Raw genomic sequence first — 26406 nt, 5'->3', positions numbered from 1 at the left:
AAAAATCCAAGGAAAGGAAGAAAATCCAAGGATAAAAATCCAAGGAATGGAAGAAAATCCAAGGCAGAAAATCCAAGGATAAAAATCCAAGGATAAAAATCCAAGGGGTGGAAGAAGATCCAAGGCAGAAAATCCAAGAAATGGAAGAAAATCCAAGGACAAAAATCCAAGGAACAGAAGAAGATCCAAGGATAAAAATCCAAGAATAAAAATCCAAGGAATGGAAGAAGATCCAAGGACAAAAATCCAAGGAACAGAAGAAGATCCAAGGACAAAAATCCAAGGAATGGAAGAAAATCCAAGGCAGAAAATCCAAGGATAAAAATCCAAGAAATGGAAGAAGATCCAAGGACAAAAATCCAAGGAAAGGAAGAAAATCCAAGGATAAAAATCCAAGAAATGGAAGAAAATCCAAGGATGAAAATCCAAGGAATGGAAGAAAATCCAAGGATAAAAATCCAAGGATAAAAATCCAAGAAATGGAAGAAGATCCAAGGACAAAAATCCAAGGAAAGGAAGAAAATCCAAGGATAAAAATCCAAGGAATGGAAGAAGATCCAAGGCAGAAAATCCAAGGACAAAAATCCAAGGAAAGGAAGAAAATCCAAGGACAAAAATCCAAGGAACAGAAGAAGATCCAAGGATAAAAATCCAAGGGGTGGAAGAAAATCCAAGGATAAAAATCCAAGGATAAAAATCCAAGGAATGGAAGAAAATCCAAGGCCAAAAATCCAAGGAACAGAAGAAGACCCAAGACTTGGAGGAAGGACCCGCGACCACCAGGACCAAACCAGAAGAAACCCGGGAGCTTCCCACCACACCCCGAAATTCCCGGGATATTCCCGACCTTCCCACCCCTCCCCCACCCCCCAACTCCTTGAGGTTCCCCCTTAAAAATCCCATAAAAAACCCCAAAAATCCCCAAAAAAAAACCCCCATTCCTGACCTTTCCCGGGGGGTCTTCTCCTCCCACCACTTCCCGGAGCTTCCCGGAGCTTCTCCTGCTCTTCCTCCTCCTCCTCCTCCTCCTCCTCCTCCCATCCCACCCCCACCCAAGGCTCCGACGGCGGCGTTGGGCGCGGCCCCGAGCCCTTAATCCCTCGCCGCTTCCTCCCAGGAGCCTCCTGATTGGCCGCTGCCCTCCTCTAGACCACGCCCACTTCCCCCTCCCCGATTGGCTGCCCGGGAAGGGCGGGGTTTCAACTCGAAGCTGCCGATTGGGGTCACGTGAGGCGTGCGGTATCGGGGATAACCCCGCGTCACGCACCACTACGGAGTGGGCGTGGCCTCAGGGGAGGGGGATCCTCATTGGCTCTCTCGGGGGGGGCGGGGCCACGGGTGACCCCCCCCAGAGGCCACGAGTGGCCCCTCCCCCCCCCAAACTCCCCATGGCCGCCATTTTTCCCTCAGTTTTCCCCCTTTTTTCCCCCCAATTTCCCCCTTTTCCTCCTCGATTTCCTCTCGGTTTCCCCCATTTTTCTCCCTTTTCCCCTCGATTCCCCCCGATTTCCCCTTTTTTCCCTCCATTTCCTCTCAAATTCCCCCTTTTCCCTCAAGTTCCTCCTCATTTCCCCCCCATTTCCTCCTCAATTCCCCCAATTTTCCCCCCAATTTCCTTTTCCTCTCAATTTCCCCCCAATTTCCTCTCAGATTCCTCTTTTCCCCCCCAGTTTCCCCCAATTTCCTTTTTCCCTCAATTTCCTCCTAATTTCCCCCCAATTCCTCCTTTTCCTCCTCAATTTCCCATTTTTCCCCCAATTTCCTCCTAATTTCCCTTAATTTCCTCTCAATTTCCTCCTCATTTCCCCCCAATTCCCCCTTTTCCTCCTCAATTCCCCATTTTTCCCTCAATTTCCCCCCAATTTCCTCTCAAATTCCTTTTTCCCCCCAATTTCCTCCCAGTTTCCTTTTCCCCCAATTTGCCCCCAATTTCCTCCTCAATTTCCCCTTTTTCCCCCCAGTTTCCCCCCATTTCCTTTTTCCCTCAATTTCCCCCAATTTCCTCCTCAGTTCCCCTTTTTCCCCTCAATTTCCCCCCAATTCCCCCTTTTCCCTCAATTTCCTCCTAATTTCCCCCCATTTCCTCCTCAATTCCCCTTTTTTCCCCCAAGTTCCCCCAATTTCCTTTTCCCCTCAATTTCCCCCAGTTTCCTCTCAAATTCCCCTTTTTCCTCCCAATTTCCTTTTTCCCTCAATTTCCTCTCAAATTACCCTTTTTCCCCCCAATTTCCCCCAATTTCCTTTTTCCCCTCAATTACCTCCTAATTTCCCCTCAATTTCCCCCCAATTTCCTCTCAAATTCCCCTTTTCCCTCAATTTCCCCCCAATTTCCTTTTTCCCTCAATTTCCCCCCAATTTCCCCCCAATTCCTCCTCAATTCCCTTTTTCCCCTCAATTTCCTCCTAATTTCCCCCCAATTCCCCCTTTTCCTCCTCAATTCCCCTTTTTCCCCCCAATTTCCCCCCAATTTCCTTTTTCCCCTCAATTACCTCCTAATTTCCCCTCAATTTCCCCCCAATTTCCTCTCAAATTCCCCTTTTTTCCCCCAATTTCCCCCCAATTTCCTTTTTCCCTCCGTTTCCCCCCAATTTCCTCTCAAATCCCCTTTTCCCCCCAATTTCCTTTGTCCCTCAATTTCCCCCCAATTTCCCATTTTTCCCTCAATTTCCTCCTCAGTTCCCCCTTTTCCCCCCAATTTCCTTTTTCCCTCCATTTCCCCCCAATTTCTCCCCAATTCCTCCTTTTCCTCCTCAATTTCCCATTTTCCCCCAATTTCCTTTTTCCCCCAATTTCCCCCCAATTTCCTCCTCAATTCCCCATTTTTCCCTCAATTTCCCCCCAACTTCCTCTCAAATTCCCCTTTTTTCCCCCGATTTCCCCCCAATTTCCCCCAATTTCCTTTTTCCCTCAATTTCCTCCTAATTTCCCTCAATTTCCTCCTCAATTCCCTTTTTTCCCTCAATTTCCCCCCAATTCCTCCTTTTCCTCCTCAATTTCCCATTTTCCCCCAATTTCCTTTTTCCCCCAATTTCCCCCCAACTTCCCCCCAATTTCCTCCTCAATTCCCCATTTTTCCCTCAATTTCCCCCAATTTCCTCTCAAATTCTCTTTTTTCCCCCCAATTTCCCCCCCAATTTCCTTTTTCCCTCCATTTCCCCCCAATTCCCCCCAATTCCTCCTTTTCCTCCCCAATTTCCCCCCAATTTCCTCCTCAATTCCCTTTTTCCCTCAATTTCCCCCCAATTTCCTCTCAAATTCCCCTTTTTCCCCCCAATTTTCTTTTTCCCTCGATTTTCTCCTCATTTCCCCCCAACTCCCCCTTTTCCTCCTCAATTTCCCTTTTTTCCCTTGATTTCCTCTCAAATTCCCCTTTTTTCCCTCAATTTCCCCCCAATCTCCCCCCAATTTCCTTTTTCCCCCAATTTCCTTTTTCCCTCAATTTCCCCCCTTTTTCCCCCCAATTCCCCCTTTTCCTCCTCAATTTCCCATTTTTCCCGCCAATTTCCTCTCACATTCCCCTTTTCCCCCAATTTCCTCTCAAATTCCCCTTTTCCCCCAATTTCCCCCAATTTCCTTTTTCCCCTCAATTACCTCCTAATTTCCCCTCAATTTCCCCCCAATTTCCTCTCAAATTCCCCTTTTTTCCCCTCAATTTCCCCCCAATTTCCTTTTTCCCTCAATTTCCCCCCAATTTCCCCCCAATTTCCCCCCAATTTCCTCCTCAATTCCCTTTTTCCCCTCAATTTCCCCCCAATTTCCCCCCAATTTCCTCCTCAATTCCCTTTTTCCCCTCAATTTCCTCCTAATTTCCCCCCAATTCCCCCTTTTCCTCCTCAATTCTCCCTTTTCCCCCCAATTTCCCCCAATTTCCTTTTTCCCCTCAATTACCTCCTAATTTCCCCTCAATTTCCCCCCAATTTCCTCTCAAATTCCCCTTTTTTCCCCCAATTTCCCCCCAATTTCCTTTTTCCCTCCGTTTCCCCCCAATTTCCTTTGTCCCTCAATTTCCCCCCAATTTTCCATTTTTCCCTCAATTTCCTCCTCAGTTCCCCCTTTTCCCCCCAATTTCCTTTTTCCCTCCATTTCCCCCCAATTTCCTCTCAAATTCCCCTTTTTCCCCCCAATTTCCCCCCAATTTCCTTTTCCCCCAACTTCCCCCCAATTTCCTCCTCAATTCCCCTTTTTCCCCCCAATTTCCCCCCAATTCCCCCTTTTCCTCCCCAATTTCCCAGCAGGCAGCAGCCACCAATCACAGGGCTTTATTCCAGGAGCTCTGGCGTTGGGGGGGTTGGGTTGGGTGTTGAAGGAAGGAGAAGACTTTGGGTGGGTGGGTGGGGGAGGGGGGGGACAGGGCAGGGTGGGAGGGGCCACTGGGCTTGTGGGCGTGGCCTAAAGGCCGCCATTTCTCCTCATGGTCTCCCGGATCCAGGAAGTGAAGCGGCAGACCCGGGTGTAGACGCCGGGTTTGCCGCGTTGGCCGCAGACCTGCATCCCCCAGGAGACGATGCCCTGGAGCTCCTCCCCGCACACCAAGGGACCCCCCGAGTCACCCTAAAAAGGGAGGAGAGGAAGGAGAAGGTGACCCCGAGGTCCAAAAAACCCCAAACCCAACCCCACGCCACCCAAAATCGAGACGCCGAGGCCCTGAGGGAGAGCGGAGGCCGCGGGGACCAACGTGGGGTGTGGAGACCACCACAGACCTTTGGGTCAAGGCCATGGGGACCAACGTGGGGCGTGGAGACCACCACGGACCTTTGGGTCAAGGCCATGGGGACCAACGTGGGGCGTGGAGACCACCAGGGATCTTTGGGTCAAGGCCATGGGGACCAACGTGGACTTTTGGGTCATGGAGACCACCAGGGACCTTTGGGTCAAGGCCATGGAGACCACCAGGGACTTTTGGGTCAAGGCCACGGGGACCAACGTGGACTTTGGGGTCATGGAGACCACCAGGGACCTTTGGGTCAAGGCCATGGGGACCAACGTGGGGCATGGAGACCACCAGGGACCTTTGGGTCAAGGCCGCAGGGACCAACGTGGGGCATGGAGACCACCATAGACCTTTGGGTCAAGGCCGCGGGGACCAACGTGGGGCATGGAGACCATCGGGGACCTTTGGGTCAAGGCCATGGGGACCAACATGGGGCGTGGAGACCACCAGGGACCTTTGGGTCAAGGCCACGGGGACCAACGTGGGGCGTGGAGACCATCGGGGACCTTTGGGTCAAGGCCATGGGGACCAACGTGGGGCGTGGAGACCATCAGGGACCTTTGGGTCAAGGCCATGGGGACCAACGTGGGGCGTGGAGACCACCAGGGACCTTTGGGTCAAGGCCACGGGGACCAACGTGGGGCGTGGAGACCACCATGGACCTTTGGGTCAAGGCCATGGGGACCAACGTGGGGCGTGGAGACCATCGGGGACCTTTGGGTCAAAGGTTGGAGACCACGAGGGACCTTTGGGTCAAGGCCATGGGGACCAACGTGGGGCATGGAGACCATCAGGGACCTTTGGGTCAAGGCCACGGGGACCAACGTGGACTTTGGGGTCGTGGAGACCATCAGGGACCTTTGGGTCAAGGTCGCGGGGACCAATGTGGGGTGTGGAGACCATCAGGGGCCTTTGGGTCAAGGTCGTGGGGACCAACGTGGGGCGTGGAGACCATTCGGGACCTTTGGGTCAAGGCCATGGAGGCCACCGTGGATCTTTGGGTCATGACATGGAGACCACCAGGGACTTTTAGGTCATGGAGACCACCAGGGACCTTTGGGTCAAGGCCGCGGGGACCAACGTGGGGCATGGAGACCACCACAGACCTTTGGGTCAAGGCCATGGGGACCAACGTGGGGCATGGAGACCATCAGTGACCTTTGGGTCAAGGCCGCGGGGACCAACGTGGGGCGTGGAGACCACCAAGGACCTTTGGGTCAAGGCCATGGGGACCAACGTGGGGCATGGAGACCACCAAGGACCTTTGGGTCAGAGGTTGGAGACCAACAGGGACCTTTGGGGTCATGGAGACCACCAGGGACTTTTAGGTCATGGAGACCATCAGGGACTTCTGGATCAAGGCCATGGGGACCAACGTGGACTTTGGGGTCATGGAGACCACCAGGGACCTTTGGGTCAAAGGTTGGAGACCACCAGGGACCTTTGGGTCAAGGCCATGGGGACCAACGTGGGGCGTGGAGACCACCAGGGACCTTTGGGTCAAGGTCGCGGGGACCAACGTGGGGCGTGGAGACCATCAGGGACCTTTGGGTCAAGGCCACGGGGACCAACGTGGACTTTGGGGTCGTGGAGACCATCAGGGACCTTTGGGTCAAGGTCGCGGGGACCAACGTGGGGCATGGAGACCACCAGGGACCTTTGGGTCAAGGCCGCGGGGACCAACGTGGACTTTGGGGTCGTGGAGACCACCAGGGACCTTTGGGTCAAGGCCATGGGGACCAACGTGGGGCATGGAGACCACCAGGGACCTTTGGGTCAAGGCCGCGGGGACCAACGTGGGGCATGGAGACCACCAGGGACCTTTGGGTCAAGGCCATGGGGACCAACGTGGGGTGTGGAGACCATTGGGGACCTTTGGGTCAAGGCCACAGGGACCAATGTGGGGCATGGAGACCATCAGGGACCTTTGGGTCAAGGTCGCGGGGACCAACGTGGGGCGTGGAGACCATCAGGGACCTTTGGGTCAAGGCCACAGGGACCAATGTGGGGCATGGAGACCATCAGGGACCTTTGGGTCAAGGCCACAGGGACCAACGTGGGGCGTGGAGACCATCGGGGACCTTTGGGTCAAAGGTTGGAGACCACGAGGGACCTTTGGGTCAAGGCCATGGGGACCAACGTGGGGCGTGGAGACCACCAGGGACCTTTGGGTCAAGGCCATGGGGACCAACGTGGGGCGTGGAGACCACCAGGGACCTTTGGGTCAAGGCCATGGGGACCAACGTGGGGCGTGGAGACCATCGGGGACCTTTGGGTCAAAGGTTGGAGACCACCAGGGACCTTTGGGTCAAGGCCATGGGGACCAACGTGGGGCATGGAGACCATCAGGGACCTTTGGGTCAAGGCCACGGGGACCAACGTGGACTTTGGGGTTGTGGAGACCATCAGGGACCTTTGGGTCAAGGCCATGGGGACCAACGTGGGGCGTGGAGACCATTCGGGACCTTTGGGTCAAGGCCACGGGGACCAACGTGGACTTTGGGGTCATGGAGACCACCAGGGACCTTTGGGTCAAGGCCACGGGGACTTTGGGGTCATGGAGACCAGCAGGGACCTTTGGGTCAAAGGTTGGAGACCACCAGGGACCTTTGGGTCAAGGCCACGGGGACCAACGTGGACTTTGGGGTCATGGAGACCACCAGGGACTTTTGGGTCATGGAGACCACCAGGGACTTTTGGGTCAAGGCCATGGGGACCAAGGTGGACTTTGGGGTCAAGACCATGGGGAGCACCATGACCTTTGGGTCATGACATGGAGACCTCCATGAATTTTAGGTCATGGAGACCACCAGGGGCTTTTGGATCAAAGGTTGGAGACCACCAGGGATCTTTGGGTCAAGGCCATGAAGACCACCATGGACTTTTGGGTCATGGAATGGAGACCACCAGGGACTTCTAGGTCAAGGTTGGAGACCATCATGGACCTTTGGGTCATGACATGGAGACCTCCATGAATTTTAGGTCATGAAGAGCACCATGAACTTTTGGGTCAAGGTCATGGAGACCACCAGGGACTTTTGGATCAAAGGTTGGAGACCACCAGGGACCTTTGGGTCAAGGAGACCACCATGAACTTTTGGGTCAAGGCCATGGGGACCAACGTGGACTTTTGACCCAAGTTATGGAGACCACCAGGGACTTTTAGGTCAAGGAGACCAAGGTGGACTTTGGGGTCAAGGCCATGGGGACCACCATGGGCTTTTGACCCAAGTTATGGAGACCACCAGGGACTCTGGGCCCATGGAGATCACCAGGGACTTCTGGATCAAAGGTTGGAGACCACCAGGGACCTTTGGGTTGTGACATGGAGACCACCAGGGACTTTTTGGTCAAGGCCATGGAGACCACCAGGGACTTTTAGGTCAAGGTATGGAGACCACCAGGGACCTTTGGGTCATGACATGGAGACCACCATGAATTTTAGGTCATGGAGACCACCAGGGACCTTTGGATCAAGGCCATGAAGACCACCATGACCTTTGGGTCAAAGCTTGGAGACCACCAGGGACCTTTGGGTCAAGGAGACCAAGGTGGACTTTGGGGTCAAGGCCATGGGGACCACCAGGGACTTTTGGGTCATGGAGACCCCCAGGGACCTTTGGGTCAAGGAGACCACCATGAACTTTTGGGTCAAGGCCATGGGGACCAAGGTGGACTTTGGGGTCAAGGCCATGGGGACCACCATGGGCTTTTGATGCAAGTTATGGAGACCACCAGGGACTTTTGGGTCAAGGCCATGGAGACCACCATGAATTTTAGGTCATGGAGACCACCAGGGACCTTTGGATCAAGGCCATGAAGACCACCATGACCTTTGGGTCAAAGCTTGGAGACCACCAGGGCCCTTTGGGTCATGGAGACCACCAGGGACTTTTGGGTCAAGGCCATGGGGACCACCATGACCTTTGGGTCAAGGTATGGAGACCACCAGGGACCTTTGGATCATGACATGGGGACCACCATGAATTTTAGGTCATGGAGACCACCAGGGGCCTTTGGATCAAAGGTTGGAGACCACCAGGGACCTTTGGGTCAAGGCCATGGAGGCCACCATGGACTTTTGACCCAAGTTATGGAGACCACCAAGGACTTTTAGGTCAAGGAGACAACCAGGGACTTTTGGGTCAAGGCCATGAAGACCACCAGGGACTTTTGGGTCATGGAATGGAGACCACCAGGGACTTCTAGGTCAAGGTATGGAGACCATCATGGACCTTTGGGTCATGACATGGAGACCTCCATGAATTTTAGGTCATGAAGAGCACCATGAACTTTTGGGTCAAGGTCATGGAGACCACCAGGGACTTTTGGATCAAAGGTTGGAGACCACCAGGGACCTTTGGGTCAAGGAGACCACCATGAACTTTTGGGTCAAGGCCATGGGGACCAACGTGGACTTTTGACCCAAGTTATGGAGACCACCAGGGACTTTTGGGTCAAGGAAACCAAGGTGGACTTTGGGGTCAAGGCCATGGGGACCACCATGGGCTTTTGACCCAAGTTATGGAGACCACCAGGGACTTCTGGATCAAAGTTTGGAGACCACCGGGGACTTTTGGGTCAAGCCCATGAAGACCTCCAGGGACTTCTGGGTCATGGAGACCACCAGGGACCTTTGGGTCATGGAGACCACCAGGGACTTTTGGGTCAAGGAGACCACCAAGGACTTTGGGGTGAAGGCCATGGGGTCCAGCAGGTCCATGGTGGTGGGGGACAGGTCCATCCCTACCTGGCAGGAGTCGGTGGCCCCCGAGGTGACGCCGGCGCAGAGCATGTTCTTGGTGATGCCCTTGGGGTAGCGTTTGGAACACTCCTCGTTGGTCATGGTGTAGACCACCCCACACTGGAGAACGTCGGGGAAGTAACCTGGGGACAAGAGGGACCCGCTCAGGGGGACAGGGACACCTTGGGTGGCCCCAAGATGCTCGGGTGGCCCCCAGAAAACGAGGTGGCCCCGAGGAAATGAGGTGGCCCCGAGACGTTGAGGTGGCCCCAAGATGTTGAGGTGGCTCCAAGATGTTGAGGTGGCCCCAAGATGTTGAGGTGGCCCCAGGCAACCAAGATGGCCCCAAGGACACCTCAGGCTGTCCCCAACCCCCTGAGATGTCCCCAAGCTTCTGAGATGTCCTCAGCTCCCTGAGATGTCCCCAAGACCTCAAGATGTCCCCAACCCCCTCACGATGTTCCCAAGACCCCAAGATGTCCCAAACCCCTTGAGATGTCCCCAAGGCCTTGAGATGTCCCCAAGACCTCAAGATGTCCCCAGACCCTTGAGATGTCCCCAAGGCCTTGAGATGTCCCCAACCCCTCCAGATGTCCCCAACTCCTTGAGATGTCCCCAACATGCTCTAGGTGGCCCCAAGGAAATGAGGTGGCCCCAAGACGTTGAGGTGGCCCCAAGACACCAAGATGGCCCCAAGGACACCTCAGGCTGTCCCGAAGCTGCTGAGATGTCCCCAGCCCCTTGAGATGTCCCCAAGACCTTGAGATGTCCCCAAGGCCTTGAGATGTCCCCAAGATGCTCAGGTGGCCCCAAGGAAATGAGGTGGCCCCAAGACGTGGAGATGGCCCCAAGATGTTGAGGTGGCTCCAGGACACCAAGATGGCCCCAAGGACACCTCAGGCTGTCCCCAACCCCCTGAGATGTCCCCAACCCCCTGAGATGTCCCCAACCCCCTGAGATGTTCCCAAGACCCCAAGATGTCCCAAGCCCCTTGAGATGTCCCCAAGATGCTGAGATGTCCTCAACTCCTTGAGATGTCCCCAAGGCCTTGAGATGTCTCCAAGATGCTCAGGTGGCCCCAAGGAAATGAGGTGGCCCCAAGACACCAAGATGGCCCCAAGGACACCTCAGGTTGTCCCCAAACCCCTTGAGGTGTTCCTAAGCTGCTGAGATGTCCTCAGCCCCCTGAGATGTCCCCAACACCTCAAGATGTCCCCAACCCCCTCAAGATGTTCCCAAGACCCCAAGATGTCCCCAGACCCTTGAGATGTCCCCAAGGCCTTGAGATGTCCCCAACCCCTCCAGATGTCCCCAACTCCTTGAGATGTCCCCAACCCCCTGAGATGTCCCCAACCCACTGAGATGTCCCCAAGATGCTCGGGTGGCCCTGAGAAAATGAGGTGGCCCCAAGACGTTGAGGTGGCCCCAAGACACCAAGATGGCCCCAAGGACACCTCAGGTTGTCCCCAACCCCCTTGAGATCTCCCCAACCCCCTTGAGATGTCCCCAAGACCTTGAGATGTCCCCAAGACCTTGAGATGTCCCCAAGATGCTCAGGTGGCCCCGAGAAAATGAGGTGGCCCCAAGACACCAAGATGGCCCCAAGGACACCTCAGGTTGTCCCCAAACCCCTTGAGATGTCCCCAACCCCCTTGAGATGTTCCCAAGCTGCTGAGATGTCCTCAGCTCCCTGAGATGTCCCCAACACCTCAAGATGTCCCCAACCCCTCCAGATGTCCCCAAGACCCCAAGACACCCCAAACCCCTCCAGATGTCCCCAACCCCTTGAGCTGTCCCCAAGCTGCTGATGTCCCCAACACCTCAAGATGTCCCCAACCCCCTCCAGATGTCCCCAACCCCCTCCAGATGCCCCCAACTCCCCGAGATGTCCCCAACCCCCTCAAGATGTCCCCAAGACCCCAAGACACCCCAAACCCCTCCAGATGTCCCGAACCCCCCGAGATGTCCCCAACCCCTTGAGATGTCCCCAACCCCCTTGAGATGTCCCCAACCCCCCCAGATGTCCCCAGAGGTGCCACCAACCTTCGGGGCTGCTGGTGCTGCCCCAACCTGAGACCAGGCACCCTGAGATGTCCCCAACCCCTCCAGATGTCCCCAACCCCCTCGAGCTGTCCCCAAGCTGCTGATGTCCCCAAGACCTTGAGATGTCCCCAACCCCCCCAAGATGTCCCCAACCCCCCCAAGATGTCCCCAAGACCCCAAGACACCCCAAAACCCTTGAGATGTCCCCAAGACCCCAAGACATCCCCAACATCTTGAGATGTCCCCAACCCCTCCAGATGTCCCCAACCCCTTGAGATGTCCCCAACCCCCCGAGATGTCCCCAGAGGTGCCACCAACCTTCGGGGCTGCTGGTGCTGCCCCAACCTGAGACCAGGCACCCTGAGATGTCCCCAACCCCCTCCAGATGTCCCCAATCCCCCCAAGATGTCCCCAACCCCTCGAGATGTCCCCAAGACCCCAAGATACCCCAAACCCCTTGAGATGTCCCCAACCCCTCCAGATGTCCCCAAGACCCCAAGATGTCCCAAACCCCTTGAGATGTCCCCAAGATGCTGAGATGTCCCCAACCCCTCGAGCTGTCCCCAACCCCCTCCAGATGTCCCCAACCCCCTCGAGATGTCCCCAAGACCCCAAGACACCCCAACCCCCTCGAGATGTTCCCAAGGCTCCAAGACACCCCAACCCCCTCAAGATGTCTCCAACCCCCTGAGATGTCCCCAACCCCTCCAGATGTCCCCAACCCCCTCCAGATGTCCCCAAGGCTCCAAGACACCCCAAACCCCTCCAGATGTCCCCAACCCCTCCAGATGTCCCCAAGCTGCTGATGTCCCCAACCCCTCCAGATGTCCCCAACCCCTCCAGATGTCCCCAACCCCCCGAGATGTCCCCAACCCCCCGAGATGTCCCCAGAGGTGCCACCAACCTTCGGGGCTGCTGGTGCTGCCCCAACCTGAGACCAGGCACTGACTTTTGGGGGGGGGACACCCCCTGGGCAGAGCCACGGGGTGGACCTGGGGGGTGAAGCGGACGGGTTTCTGGAGCTTGAGGAGCATGATGTCACTGTCATGGCTGCTGACGTCATAATCGGGGTGGACGAAGGCCTTGGCCGAGGTGACACATTGCTCGGTCCCCTCCTTGCTCTTCAGGCTGTGGTCACCAACCCGGATGGGGATGGAGCTGGGGGAGGAGGGAAAAAAAAAAAAAAAAACCCAAAAGTGTCACCAAGAGGGGTTGGGGACACCAAAAAATCCACAAAGAGGGGTTGGGGACACTAAAAATGTCACCAAAAGGGGTTGGGGACACCAAAATCATCACCAGGAGGTCTTGGGGGCATCAAAAATGTCACCAAGGGGTGTTGGGGACAATAAAAATTCCACAAAGAGGGGTTGGGGACATCAAAAATGTCACAAGGAGGGGTTGGGGACAACAAAAATGTCACCAAAAGGGGTTGGGGACACCAAAAATGTCATCAGGAGGTGTTGGAGATACCAAAAATGTCACCAAGAGGGGTTGGGGACACCAAAAAATCCAAAGGGAGGGGTTGGGGACACTAAAAATGTCACAAGGAGGGGTTGGGGACACCAAAAAAACCACAGAGAGGGGTTGGGGACATCAAAAATTCCACAAAGAGGGGTTGGGGACATCAAAAATGTCACCAGGAGGTCTTGGGGGCATCAAAAATGTCACCAAGGGGGGTTGGGGACACCAAAAATGTCACCAAAAGGGGTTGGGGACACCAAAATCATCACCAGGAGGTCTTAGGGGCATCAAAAATGTCACAAGGAGGGGTTGGGGACACCAAAAATTCCACAAGGAGGGGTTGGGGACACCAAAAAATCCACCAAGAGGGGTTGGGGACATCAAAAAATCCAAAGGGAGGGGTTGGGGACACCAAAAATTCCACAAAGAGGGGTTGGGGACACTAAAAATGTCACCAAAAGGGGTTGGGGACATCAAAACCATCACCAGGAGGTCTTGGGGGCATCAAAAATGTCACAAGGAGGGGTTGGGGACACCAAAAATGTCACCAAAGGGGGTTGGGGACACCAAAAAAACCACAAAGAGGGGTGGGGACAATAAAAATGTCACCAAAAGTGGTTGGGGACATCAAAATTGTCACCAGGAGGTCTTGGGGACATCAAAAAATCCAAAGGGAGGGGTTGGGGACACCAAAAAATCCACAAGGAGGGGTTGGGGACACTAAAAATGTCACCAAGAGGGGTTGGGGACACCAAAATCGTTGCCAGGAGGTCTTGGGGACATCAAAAAATCCACCAGGAGGGGTTGGGAACACCAAAAATTCCACAAAGAGGGGTTGGGGACACCAAAAATGTCACCAAAAGGGGTTGGGGACACCAAAAAATCCACAAAGAGGGGTTGGGGACAACAAAATCGTCACCAGGAGGTCTTGGGGGCATCAAAAAGGTCACCAAAAGGGGTTGGGGACATCAAAAAAATCACAAAGAGGGGTGGGGACAATAAAAATGTCACCAAGAGGGGTTGGGGACATCAAAATTGTCACCAGGAGGTCTTGGGGACATCAAAAAATCCAAAGGGAGGGGTTGGGGACACCAAAAATGTCACCAAGGGGGGTTGGGACACTAAAAATGTCACCAAGAGGGGTTGGGGACATCAAAAAATCCAAAGGGAGGTCTTGGGGACATTAAAAATGTCACCAGGAGGGGTTGGGGACATTAAAAATGTCACCAAGAGGGGTTGGGGACACCAAAAATGTCACAAGGAGGGGTTGGGGACATCAAAATCATCACCAGGAGGTCTTGGGGGCATCAAAAATGTCACCAAAAGAGGTTGGGGACACCAAAAAAACCACAAAGAGAGGTTGGGGACACCAAAAATGTCACAAGGAGGGGTTGGGGACAACAAAAATGTCACCAAAAGGGGTTGGGGACACCAAAAATGTCATCAGGAGGTGTTGGAGATACCAAAAATGTCACCAAGAGGGGTTGGGGACACCAAAAAATCCAAAGGGAGGGGTTGGGGACACTAAAAATGTCACAAGGAGGGTTGGGGACACCAAAAATTCCAGAAAGAGGGGTTGGGGACATCAAAACCATCACCAGGAGGTCTTGGGGGCATCAAAAATGTCACCAAGGGGGGTTGGGGACACCAAAAATGTCACCAAAGGGGGTTGGGGACATCAAAAAAAACCACAAAGAGGGGTTGGGGACATCAAAATCGTCACCAGGAGGGGTTGGGGACACCAAAAATGTCATCAGGAGGTGCTGGAGATACCAAAAATGTCACCAAAATGGGTTGGGGACACCAAAACCAGACTGGTCATACTGGGAGCCCAGTTAGAGAGTGCTGGTGGCCAACCCAACCCACTGGTCAGACTGGGAGCCCAGTTACGAGGTGGCGTTGGCCAACCCAACTTACTGGTGATACTGGGAGCCCAGTTAGATGGTTGTGGAGATCAACCCAACTCACTGGTCATACTGGGAGCCCAGTAAGGAGGTTGCATTGGCCAACCCAAGGGACTGGTCAGACTGGGAGTCCAGTTGGCCAACCCAAGGGACTGGTCAGACTGGGAGCCCAGTTGGCCAACGTTGGCCAACCCAACCCACTGGTCATACTGGGAGCCCAGTAAGGACATTACACCAGCCAACCCAACTTACTGGTCATACTGGGCTCCCAGTAAAGAGGTTGCATTGGTCAACCCAACCCACTGGTCAGACTGGGAGCCCAGTTAGGAGGTTGTGATGGCCAACCCAACTTACTGGTGATACTGGGAGCCCAGTTGGCAAGTCCTAACCCACTGCTCATACTGGGAGCCCAGTTAGATGGTTGTGGAGATCAACCCAAGGGACTGGTCATACTGGGAGCCCAGGTGGGTGGTTACATTGGCCAACCCAACGGACTGGTCATACTGGGAGCCCAGTTAGAGAGTGCTGGTGGCCAACCCAACAGACTGGTCATACTGGGAGCCCAATTGGCCAACCCAAGGGACTGGTCATACTGGGAGCCCAGTTGGGCGGCTGTGGTGGCCAACCCAACGGACTGGTGATACTGGGAGCCCAGTTAGGACATTGCATTGGCCAACCCAACTTACTGGGCTCCCAGTTGGCCAACCCAATGGACTGGTCATACTGGGAGCCCAGTTGGCCAACGTTGGCCAACCCAAGGGACTGGTCATACTGGGAGCCCAGTTAGAGAGTACTGCTGGCCAACCCAACCCACTGGTCATACTGGGAGCCCAGTTGACCAACCCAAGGGACTGGTCATACTGGGAGCCCAGTTGGCCAACGTTGGCCAACCCAACCCACTGGTCATACTGGGAGCCCAGTTGGTCAACCCAAGGGACTGGTGATACTGGGAGCCCAGTTGGCCAACGTTGGCCAACCCAACTTACTGGTCATACTGGGAGCCCAGTTGGCCAACCCAAGGGACTGGTCATACTGGGAGCCCAGTTAGGACGTTGCATTGGCCAACCCAACTTACTGGTGATCCTGGGAGCCCAGTTGGCCAACCCAGCGGACTGGTCATACTGGGAGCCCAGTTAGAGAGTGCTCGTGGCCAACCCAACTTACTGGTGCTACTGGGCTCCCAGTAAGGACATTACACCACCCAACCCAACTTACTGGTGACACTGGGCTCCCAGTTGGCCAACCCAACCCACTGGTCATACTGGGAGCCCAGTTGGGTGGTTGCGTTGGCCAACCCAAGGGACTGGTCATACTGGGAGCCCAGTTGGCCAACCCAACCCACTGGTCATACTGGGCTCCCAGTAAGGACATTACACCAGCCAACCCAACTTACTGGTCATACTGGGCTCCCAGTTGGCCAACCCAACCCACTGGTCATACTGGGCTCCCAGTAAGGAGGTTGCATTGGCCAAGCCAACCCACTGGTCATACTGGGAGCCCAGTTAGATGGTTTCTGAAGATCAACCCAATGGACTGGTGATACTGGGAGCCCAGTTGACCAACCCAAGGGACTGGTCATACTGGGAGCCCAGTTGGCCAGCGTTGGCCAACCCAACCCACTGGTGCTACTGGGCTCCCAGTAAGGACATTACATCAGCCAACCCAATGGACTGGTGATACTGGGAGCCCAGTTAGGACGTTGCATTGGCCAACCCAACTTACTGGTGACACTGGGAGCCCAGTTGGCCAATGTTGGCCAACTCAACCCACTGGTCATACTGGGAGCCCAGTTGGCCAACCCAATGGACTGGTCAGACTGGGAGCCCAGTTGGGTGGTTACGTTGGCCAACCCAACTTACTGGTGATACTGGGAGCCCAGTTGGCCAACCCAACCCACTGGTGCTACTGCTCTCCCAGTAAGGCCATTACACCAGCCAACCCAACTTACTGGTGCCACTGGGCTCCCAGTTGCCCCTCCCACCTCCCTTCCCGGGTCCCCCCCCCCCCGCCCCTCCCCCCCCTGCCCCTCCCCCACCTTTGGGTGTCACAATGGGCCGCGGTCAGCACCCAACTCCTGCCCAGCAGGACCCCCCCGCAGTGGATGTTGTTCCGGGCTCCCAGCAGCACCACTTGGTACGGGTGGCGCTTCCGGGGGCAGCTCCGGCCCCCAACGATCCGGTTCTCCTCCCCCACGGCCACTGCGGGCACCAGTAAGGACCAGTAAGGACCAGTAAACACCAGGAAGCACCAGGAAGAACCAGGAAGCAACAGGAAGCAACAGGAAGCAACAGGAAGAACCAGGAACCAACAGGAAGAACCAGGAACCAACAGGAAGAACCAGGAACCAACAGGAAGGAACAGGAAGCACCAGTAAGAACCAGTAAGCACCAGTAAACACCAGTAAGAACCAGTAAGCAACAGGAAGAACCAGGAAGCAACAGGAAGCAACAGGAAGGAAGAGGAAGGAAGAGGAAGGAAGAGGAAGGAAGAGGAAGGAAGAGGAAGGAAGAGGAAGGAAGAGGAAGGAAGAAGAAGGAAGAAGAAGGAACAGGAAGGAACAGGAAGGAACAGGAAGGAACAGGAAGGAACAGGAAACACCAGTAAGAACCAGTAAGCACCAGAAAGAACCAGGAAGCAACAGGAAGCAACAGGAAGCAACAGGAAGCAACAGGAAGCAACAGGAAGCAACAGGAAGCAACAGGAAGGATGAGGAAGGAACAGGAAGGAAGAGGAAGCAACAGGAAGCACCAGTAAGTACCAGTAAGCACCAGTAAGTACCAGTAACCATCAGAAAGTAACAGGAAGCAACAGGAAGAACCAGGAAGCAACAGGAAGGAACAGGAAGCACCAGTAAGAACCAGGAGGCAACAGGAAGGAAGAGGAAGGAAGAGGAAGGAAGAGGAAGGAAGAGGAAGGAAGAGGAAGGAAGAGGAAGGAAGAGGAAGGAAGAGGAAGCAACAGGAAGCAACAGGAAGCACCAGTAAGAACCAGGAAGAACCAGGAAGAACCAGGAAGCACCAGGAAGCACCAGGAACGTCCCCCCAGTTCCCTCCCAACCCCCCCCAGGAGGCCTTCAGGACCCCCCAGATCATTTCTGGCTCTTCCCAGTTCTCCCAGTAACCCACTGCTTCCCTTCCAGTGCCTCCCAGTGCCTCCCAGTATCACCCAGTTATCTCCCATTATCTCCCAGTATCCCCCAGTGACCTCCCAGTATCTCCCAGTTCCCTCCCTGGAGGCCCTCAGGACCCCCCAGATCCTTTCTGGCTCTTCCCAGTTCGCCTTCTGTCTCCCAGTTCCCTCCCAGTATCTCCCAGTTACCCCCCAGTATCTTCCAGTTCCCTCCCAGTATCTCCCAGTTCCCTCCCAGGAGGCCTTCAGGACCCCCCAGATCGTTTCTGGCTCTTCCCAGTTCTCCCAGTAACCCACTGCTTCCCTTCCAGTGCCTCCCAGTATCACCCAGTTATCTCCCATTATCTCCCAGTATCCCCCAGTTACCTCCCAGTGCCTCCCAATATCACCCAGTTATCTCCCATTATCTCCCAGTATCCCCCAGTTACCTCCCAGTGTCTCCCAGTATCTCCCAGTTCCCTCCCAGGAGGCCTTCAGGACCCCCCAGATCCTTTCTGGCTCTTCCCAGTTCTCCTTCTGCCTCCCAGTGTCTCCCAGTACATCCCAGTTCCCTCCCAGTATCTCCCAGTATGTCCCAGTTACCGCCCCAGTATCTTCCAGTTCCCTCCCAGTATCTCCCAGTTCCCTCCCAGGAGGGCTTCTGAACCCCCCAGATCCTTTCTGGCTCTTCCCAGTTCTCCGTCTGTCTCCCAGTTACCTCCCAGTTACCTCCCAGTATCCCCCACTGCCCTCCCAGTATCTTCCAGTTACCCCCCCAGTATCTTCCAGTTCCCTCCCAGTATCTCCCAGTTCCCACCCAGGAGGCCTTCAGGACCCCCCAGATCGTTTCTGGCTCTTCCCAGTTCTCCCAGTAACCCACTGCTTCCCTTCCAGTGCCTCCCAGTATAACCCAGTTATCTCCCATTATCTCCCAGTATCCCCCAGTTACCTCCCACTATCCCCCAGTGCCCTCCCAGTGTCTCCCAGTATCTCCCAGTTCCCTCCCAGGAGGCCTTCAGGACCCCCCAGGTCATTTCTGGCTCTTCCCAGTTCTCCATCTGTCTCCCAGTTCCCTCCCAGTACCTCCCAGTTACCTCCCAGTATCCCCCACTGCCCTCCCAGTATCTTCCAGTTACCTACCAGTATCTCCAAGTTCCCTCCCAGTATCTCCCAGTTCCCACCCAGGAGGCCTTCAGGACCCCCCAGATCCTTTCTGGCTCTTCCCAGTTCTCCCAGTAACCCACTGCTTCCCTTCCAGTGCCTCCCAGTATAACCCAGTTATCTCCCATTATCTCCCAGTATCCCCCAGTTACCTCCCACTATCCCCCAGTGCCCTCCCAGTGTCTCCCAGTATCTCCCAGTTCCCTCCCAGGAGGCCTTCAGGACCCCCCAGATCCTTTCTGGCTCTTCCCAGTTCACCTTCTGTCTCCCAGTTCCCTCCCAGTATCTCCCAGTTCCCTCCCAGTATCTCCCAGTATGTCCCAGTTACCCCCCCAGTATCTCCCAGTTCCCTCCCAGGAGGCCTTCAGGACCCCCCAGGTCGTTTCTGGCTCTTCCCAGTTCTCCGTCTGTCTCCCAGTTCCCTCCCAGTATCTCCCAGTTACCTCCCAGTATGTCCCACTGCCCTCCCAGTGTCTTCCAGTTACCTCCCAGTATCTCCCAGTTCCCTCCCAGGAGGCCTTCAGGACCCCCCAGATCATTTCTGGGCCTTCCCAGTTCTCCCAGTGCTCCCAGTAACCCACTGCTTCCCTCCCAGTGCCTTCCAGTATCTCCCAGTTCCCTCCCAGTTCCCTCCCAGTGCCTCCCTGCTCTTTCCCAACACCTCCTCATTCCCCCTTCATGGCCCCCAGTGCCTCCCAGTTCCCTCCCAGTTCCCTCCCAGTCCACCCTCAGGGCCTCCCAGTGCCCCCAGTTCACCCCCAGTTCCCTCCCAGTACCAGTTCTGTGCCTCCCAGTGCTTCCTCCTTCCCCTCCCACTCACACCAGTTTGCTCCCAGTGCCTCCCAGTTCACCCCCAGTTCCCTCCCAGTCCACTCTCAGGGCCTCCCAGTGCCCCCAGTTCACCCCCAGTACCCTCCCAGTACCAGTTCCGTGCCTCCCAGTGCTTCCTCCTTCCCCTCCCACTCACACCAGTTTGCTCCCAGTGCCCCCAGTTCCCTCCCAGTCCACCCACAGGGCCTCCCAGTGCCCCCAGTTCACCCCCAGTTCCCTCCCAGTACACCCCCAGTTCCCTCCCAGTCCACTCTCAGGGCCTCCCAGTGCCTCCCAGTGCCCCCAGTTCCCTCCCAGTCCACTCTCAGGGCCTCCCAGTGCCTCCCAGTGCTCCCCAGTTCCTTCCCAGTACACCCCCAGCACCTCCCAGTCCACCCTCAGGGCCTCCCAGTGCTCCCAGTTCACCCCCAGTACCCTCCCAGTACAAGTTCCGTGCCTCCCAGTGCTTCCTCCTTCCCCTCCCACTCACACCAGTTTGCTCCCAGTGCCTCCCAGTGTCCCCAGTTTACCTCCAGCTCTTTTCCAGTGCTTTCCCAGTGCCCCCAGTTAACCCCCAGTTCCCTCCCAGTACTTCCCAGTGCTCCCAGTGCCCTCCCAGTGCTACCAGTGTCCCCGTAGCACCCTCTGAACCCCCTCCCAGTATCTCCCAGTTCCTCCCAGTGTCCCCCAGTGCCCTCCCAACCCTCTCCCAGTCCCTTCCAGTGTCCCCAGTTCACCTCCTACTCCTTCCCAGTGCCTCCCAGTGCCCCCCAGAACCCTCCCAGTGTCCCCAGTTCCTCCCAGAGCCCCCTCAGAACCCTCCCAGTCCTTCCCAGTGCCCCCCAGAACCCTCCCAGTGTCCCCAGTTCCTCCCAGTGCCCTCCCAGTCCTTCCCAGTGCCCCCCCGAGCCCTCCCAGTGCCCCCCCCGAGCCCTCCCAGTGCCCCCCGAGCCCTCCCAGTACCTCCCAGTCCTTCCCAGTGCCCCCCCCCCGAGCCCTCCCAGTGTCTCCCAGTGCTTCCCAGTGCTCCCCCGAGCCCTCCCAGTGCTTCCCAGTCCTTCCCAGTGCCCCCCCCGACCCCTCCCAGTGCCTCCCAGTGCCATCCCAGTGCCCCCCCAAGCCCTCCCAGTGCCTCCCAGTGTCTCCCAGTGTCTCCCAGTTCCTCCCAGTGCCCCCCCGACCCCTCCCAGTGCCTCCCAGTACCTCCCAGTCCTTCCCAGTGCTGTCCCAGTGCCCCCCCGAGCCCTCCCAGTCCTTCCCAGTGTCCCCCAGTTCCTCCCAGTGCCCCCCACGAGCCCTCCCAGTGCCCCCCCGAGCCCTCCCAGTTCTTCCCAGTGTCTCCCAGTGTCTCCCAGTTCCTGCCAGTGCCCCCCCGAGCCCTCCCAGTGTCTCCCAGTGCTTCCCAGTGCCCCTCCAAGCCCTCCCAGTGCCCCCCCCGACCCCTCTCAGTGTCTCCCAGTGCCCCCCCGAGCCCTCCCAGTGTCTCCCAGTGCCCCCCCGAGCCCTCCCAGTGCCTCCCAGTACCTCCCAGTGCCGTCCCAGCAGCCAGCAGCAGCAGGGCCAGCGCTGGGTCCATGGCGGTTCCGGTCCGGTTCGGTTCCGCTCCCTTTAAATCCCTCGGGACCGCGCCCGAGCCGCGGGACCCAAAGGGGCGGGACCGGAACGCCCGGGAGCGGCTCCCAGTGCTCCCAGTGCCTCCCAGTGCCTCCCAGTGCCTCCCAGTACCTCCCAGTGCCTCCCAGTGCCTCCCAGTGCAGCCTGGGCGGGGCTCCCAGTGCCCTCCCAGTACCTTCCAGTGCTCCCAGTGCCTCCCAGTGCCCTCCCAGTACACTCCCAGTGCCATCCCAGGGCTTCCAAGGACCTCCCAGTACCTCCCAGTGCCCTCCCAGTACCTCCCAGTGCCTCCCAGTGCAGCCTGGGTGGGGCTCCCAGTGCTCCCAGTGCCTCCCAGTGTCCTCCCAGTACCCTCCCAGTTCCTCCCAGTACCTCCCAGTACCTCCCAGTGCTCCCTGTGCCCTCCCAGAACCTTCCCAGTGCCCTCCCAGTGCTCCCAGTTCCTCCCAGTACCTCCCAGTACCTCCCAGTGCCCTCCCAGTACCTCCCAGTCCCTCCCAGTGCTCCCTGTGCCCTCCCAGAACCTTCCCTGTGCTCCCAGTTCCTCCCAGTACCTCCCAGTGCAGCCTGGGCTGGGCTCCCGGGGCTCCCAGTGCTCCCAGTGCCTCCCAGTGCCCTCCCAGTGCCTCCCAGTGCTATCCCAGGGCTTCCAAGGACCTCCCAGTACCTCCCAGTGCTCCCAGTGCCTCCCAGTGCAGCCTGGGCGGGGCTCCCAGTGCCCTCCCAGTACCTCCCAGTCCCTCCCAGTGCTCCCTGTGCCCTCCCAGAACCTTCCCAGTGCCTCCCAGTGCTATCACAGGGCTTCCAAGTACCTCCCAGTACCTCCCAGTGCCTCCCAGTGCAGTCTGGGCCGGGCTCCCGGGGCTCCCAGTGCCCTCCCAGTACCTCCCAGTGCCTCCCAGTACCTCCCAGTGCCATCCCAGGGCTTCCAAGTACCTCCCAGTACCTCCCAGTGCCTCCCAGTACCTCCCAGTGCTATCCCAGGGCTTCCCAGTGCCTCCCAGTGCAGCCTGGGCAGGGCTCCCAGTGCTCCCAGTTCCTCCCAGTGCCCTCCCAGTACCTCCCAGTCCCTCCCAGTGCTCCCTGTGCCCTCCCAGAACCTTCCCAGTGCCCTCCCAGTGCTCCCAGTTCCTCCCAGTACCTCCCAGTGCAGCCTGGGTTGGGCTCCCAGTGCTCCCAGTTCCTCCCAGTGCCCTCCCAGTACCTCCCAGTGCCTCCCAGCGCTCCCAGTGCCCTCCCAGAACCTTCCCAGTGCCCTCCCAGTACCCTCCCAGTGCTCCCAGTGCCCTCCCAGTACCTCCCAGTGCCTCCCAGTGCTCCCAGTGCCATCCCAGGGCTTCCCAGTGCCCTCCCAGTGCAGCCCGGCCAGGGCTCCCAGTGCTCCCAGTTCCTCGCAGTACCTCCCAGTACCTCCCAGTGCCTCCCAGTACAGCCTGGGCGGGGCTCCCGGGGCTCCCAGTGCCCTCCCAGTGCCTCCCAGTACCCTTCCAGTGATCCCAGTGCCTCCCAGTGCCTCCCAGTACTCTCCCAGTGCCTCCCAGTGCCCTCCCAGTACCCTCCCAGTGATCCCAGTGCCTCCCAGTACCCTCCCACTGCCCTCCCAGTGCCTCCCAGAACCCTCCCAGTACTCCCTGTGCCCTCCCAGTGCCTCCCAATGCCCTCCCAGTACCCTCCCAGTACCCTCTGAGTGCCCTCCCAGTGCTCCCAGTACCCTCCCAGTGCCTCCCAGTACCCTCCCAGTGCCTCCCAGTGCCCTCCCAGTACCCTCCCAGTGATCCCAGTACCCTCCCAGTACCCTCTGAGTGCCCTCCCAGTGCTCCCAGTACCCTCCCAGTACCCTCCCACTGATCACAGTACCCTCCCAGTACCCTCTGAGTGCCCTCCCAGTACCTTCCGAGTGCCCTCCCAGTGCTCCCAGTACCCTCCCAGTGCCTCCCAGTACCCTCCCAGTGCCTCCCAATGCCCTCCCAGTACCTCCCAGTACCCTCCAAGTGATCCCAGTGCCTCCCAATACCTTCCCAGTGCCTCCCAGTACCCTCCCAGTGATCCCAGTGCCTCCCAATACCCTCCCAGTGCCTCCCAGTACCCTCCCAGTGCCTCCCAGTGCCTCCCAGTGCCCTCCCAGTACCCTCCCAGTGATCCCAGTACCCTCCCAGTGCCTCCCAGTGCCTCCCAGTGCCCTCCCAGTACCCTCCCAGTGATCCCAGTGCCTCCCAGTACCCTCCCAATGCCCTCCCAGTGCCTCCCAGTACCTCCTTGTGCCCTCCCAGTACCCTCCCAGTGATTCCAGTGCCTCCCAGTACCCTCCCAATGCCCTCCCAGTGCCTCCCAGTGCTCCCAATGCCCTCCCAGCACCCTCCCAGTACCCTCCCAATGCCCTCCCAGTGCCTCCCAGTATCCTCCCAGTGATCCCAGTGCCTCCCAGTACCCTCCCAGTGCCTCCCAATGCCCTCCCAGTGCCTCCCAGTGCCTCCCAGTGCCCTCCCAGTACCCTCCCAGTGATCCCAGTACCCTCCCAGTGCCTCCCAGTGCCTCCCAGTGCCCTCCCAGTACCCTCCCAGTGATCCCAGTGCCTCCCAGTACCCTCCCAATGCCCTCCCAGTGCCTCCCAGTACCTCCTTGTGCCCTCCCAGTACCCTCCCAGTGATTCCAGTGCCTCCCAGTACCCTCCCAATGCCCTCCCAGTGCCTCCCAGTGCTCCCAATGCCCTCCCAGTACCCTCCCAGTACCCTCCCAATGCCCTCCCAGTGCCTCCCAGTATCCTCCCAGTGATCCCAGTGCCTCCCAGTACCCTCCCAGTGCCTCCCAATGCCCTCCCAGTACCTCCCAGTATCCTCCCAGTGATCCCAGTGCCTCCCAATACCCTCCCAGTGCCTCCCAGTACCCTCCCAGTGCCTCCCAGTGCCTTCCAGTGCCCTCCCAGTACCCTCCCAGTGCTCCCAGTACCCTCCCAGTGCCTCCCAGTGCCTCCCAGTGCCCTCCCAGTACCCTCCCAGTGCTCCCAGTACCCTCCCAGTACCCTCCCAGTGCTCCCAGTACCCTCCCAGTACCCTCCCAGTGCCTCCCAGTGCCTTCCAGTGCCCTCCCAGTACCCTCCCAGTGCTCCCAGTACCCTCCCAGTACCCTCCCAGTGCTCCCAGTACCCTCCCAGTGCCTCCCAGTACCCTCCCAGTACCCTCCCAGTGCCTCCCAGTACCTCCTTGTGCCCTCCCAGTACCCTCCCAGTGCCTCCCAGTACCTCCTTGTGCCCTCCCAGTACCCTCCCAGTACCCTCCCAATGCCCTCCCAGTGCCTCCCAGTGCTCCCAATGCCCTCCCAGTACCCTCCCAATGCCCTCCCAGTGCTCCCAGTGCCTCCCAGTGCTCCCAGTTTCCCCTCCCCCCCCCCAGTTCCATCTTTTTGGGGTTTTTTTGGTTTTTTTTGCTCTTTTATTTCTCCCCCTCCCCCCCCCGAGGTCCTTTGGGTTCCCCAAACGGGTCCTGGGGGGTTCTCAGCTCCTGCCCGACCCAAACTGGGAGGTTCTGGAGGTTCTGGATGGTTTTTTATGGAGGTTCTGGAAGCTGTTCTGGAGGTTCTGGAGGTTCTGGGGTGGAGGTTCTGGAGGTTCTGAAGGTTATGGAGGTTCTGGGATGGAGGTTCTGGAGGTTCTGGAGGTTCTGGGATGGAGGTTCTGGAGGTTCTGGAGGTTCTGGAGGTTCTGGAGGTTCTGGGGTGGAGGTTCTGGAGGTTCTGGAGGTTCTGGAGGTTCTGGGGGTGATGGGATTGGAGGTTCTGGAGGTTCTGAAGGTTCTGGAGGTTGTGGGATGGTGGTTTTGGAGGTTCTGGAGGTTCTGGGATGGAGGTTCTGGAGGTTCTGGAGGTTTTTAAGGAGGTTCTGGGGGTTCTGGAGGTCCTGGGGTGGAGGTTCTGGAGGTTCTGAAGGTTCTGGAGGTTCTGGGATTGAGGTTCTGGAGGTTCTGGAGGATTTTAGGGAGGTTCTGGATGTTCAGGACGTTGTTCTGGAGGTTCTGGAGGTTCTGGGATGGAGGTTCTGGAGGTTCTGAAGGTTCTGGGGTGGAGGTTCTGAAGGTTCTGGAGGTTCTGGGGGTTCTGGGGGTGATGGGATTGAAGGTTCTGGAGGTTCTGGAGGTTCTGGAGGTTCTGGAGGTTCTGGAGGCTTTTAGGGAGGTTCTGGATGTTCAGGACGTTGTTCTGGAGGTTCCGGGATGGAGGTTCTGGAGGTTCTGGAGGTTCTGGGGGTGATGGGATTGGAGGTTCTGGAGGGTTTTCTGGAAGTTCTGGAGGTTCTGGGTCGTGTTCTGGAGGTTCCAGAGGTTCTAGACGCTCTCCTGAAGGTTCTGGATGTTGTTCTGGGAGGTTCTGGAAGTTCTGGATTCTTCTGGAGGGAGGTTCTGGGGGTTCTAGAGGTTCTAGAGGCTCCCCTGAAGGTTCTGGATGTTGTTCTGGGAGGTTCTGGGTGTTCTGGATTCTTTCTGGAGGTTCTGGGGGGAGAATCTGGAGGTTCTGGGTGGTTTCCTGGAGGTTCTGGAGGTTCTGGATATTCTTCTGGAAGGTTCTGGATGTCCTGGAGGTTCTGGATGTTCTTTTGGAAGGTTCTGGGTGGGTTTCTGGATGTCCTGGAGGTTCTGGGTGGTTTCCTGGAGTTCCTGGAGGTTCTTCTGGAGTTTCTGGAAGGTTCTGGATGTCCTGGAGGTTCTTCTGGGAGGTTCTGGGAGTTCCTGGAGGTTCTTCTGGAGGTTCTGGAGTTCCTGGAGGTTCTTCTGGATGTCCTGGAGGTTCTTCTGGGAGTTCCTGGAGGTTCTTCTGGAGGTTCTGGGTGTCCTGGAGGTTCTGGGTGGTTTCCTGGAGTT

At 57.2% G+C, this 26406-nt stretch overlaps 1 protein-coding gene across 1 annotated transcript; it reads right to left on the bottom strand.

The window, feature by feature from the left end:
• Nucleotides 1–4323: 4323 nt before the first annotated feature.
• Nucleotides 4324–21598, bottom strand: LOC139791053 (trypsin-4-like). Its single transcript, XM_071732842.1, has 5 exons — nucleotides 21467–21598; nucleotides 16899–17061; nucleotides 12403–12656; nucleotides 9462–9598; nucleotides 4324–4551 (listed from the first exon to the last, which is right to left on the bottom strand). Exons 1-5 carry the CDS (start codon nucleotides 21516–21518, stop codon nucleotides 4390–4392), a joined length of 768 nt encoding a protein of 255 aa, XP_071588943.1. The 5' UTR covers nucleotides 21519–21598; the 3' UTR covers nucleotides 4324–4389.
• Between the last annotated feature and the right edge of the window lie 4808 nt (nucleotides 21599–26406).

The sequence above is a fragment of the Heliangelus exortis genome, unplaced genomic scaffold (genome assembly GCF_036169615.1).
Source record: "Heliangelus exortis unplaced genomic scaffold, bHelExo1.hap1 Scaffold_95, whole genome shotgun sequence".
NCBI lineage: Eukaryota > Metazoa > Chordata > Aves > Apodiformes > Trochilidae > Heliangelus > Heliangelus exortis.
Note: the sequence above shows the minus strand (reverse complement) of the source record. Positions and strands in the feature narration are given on the sequence as shown.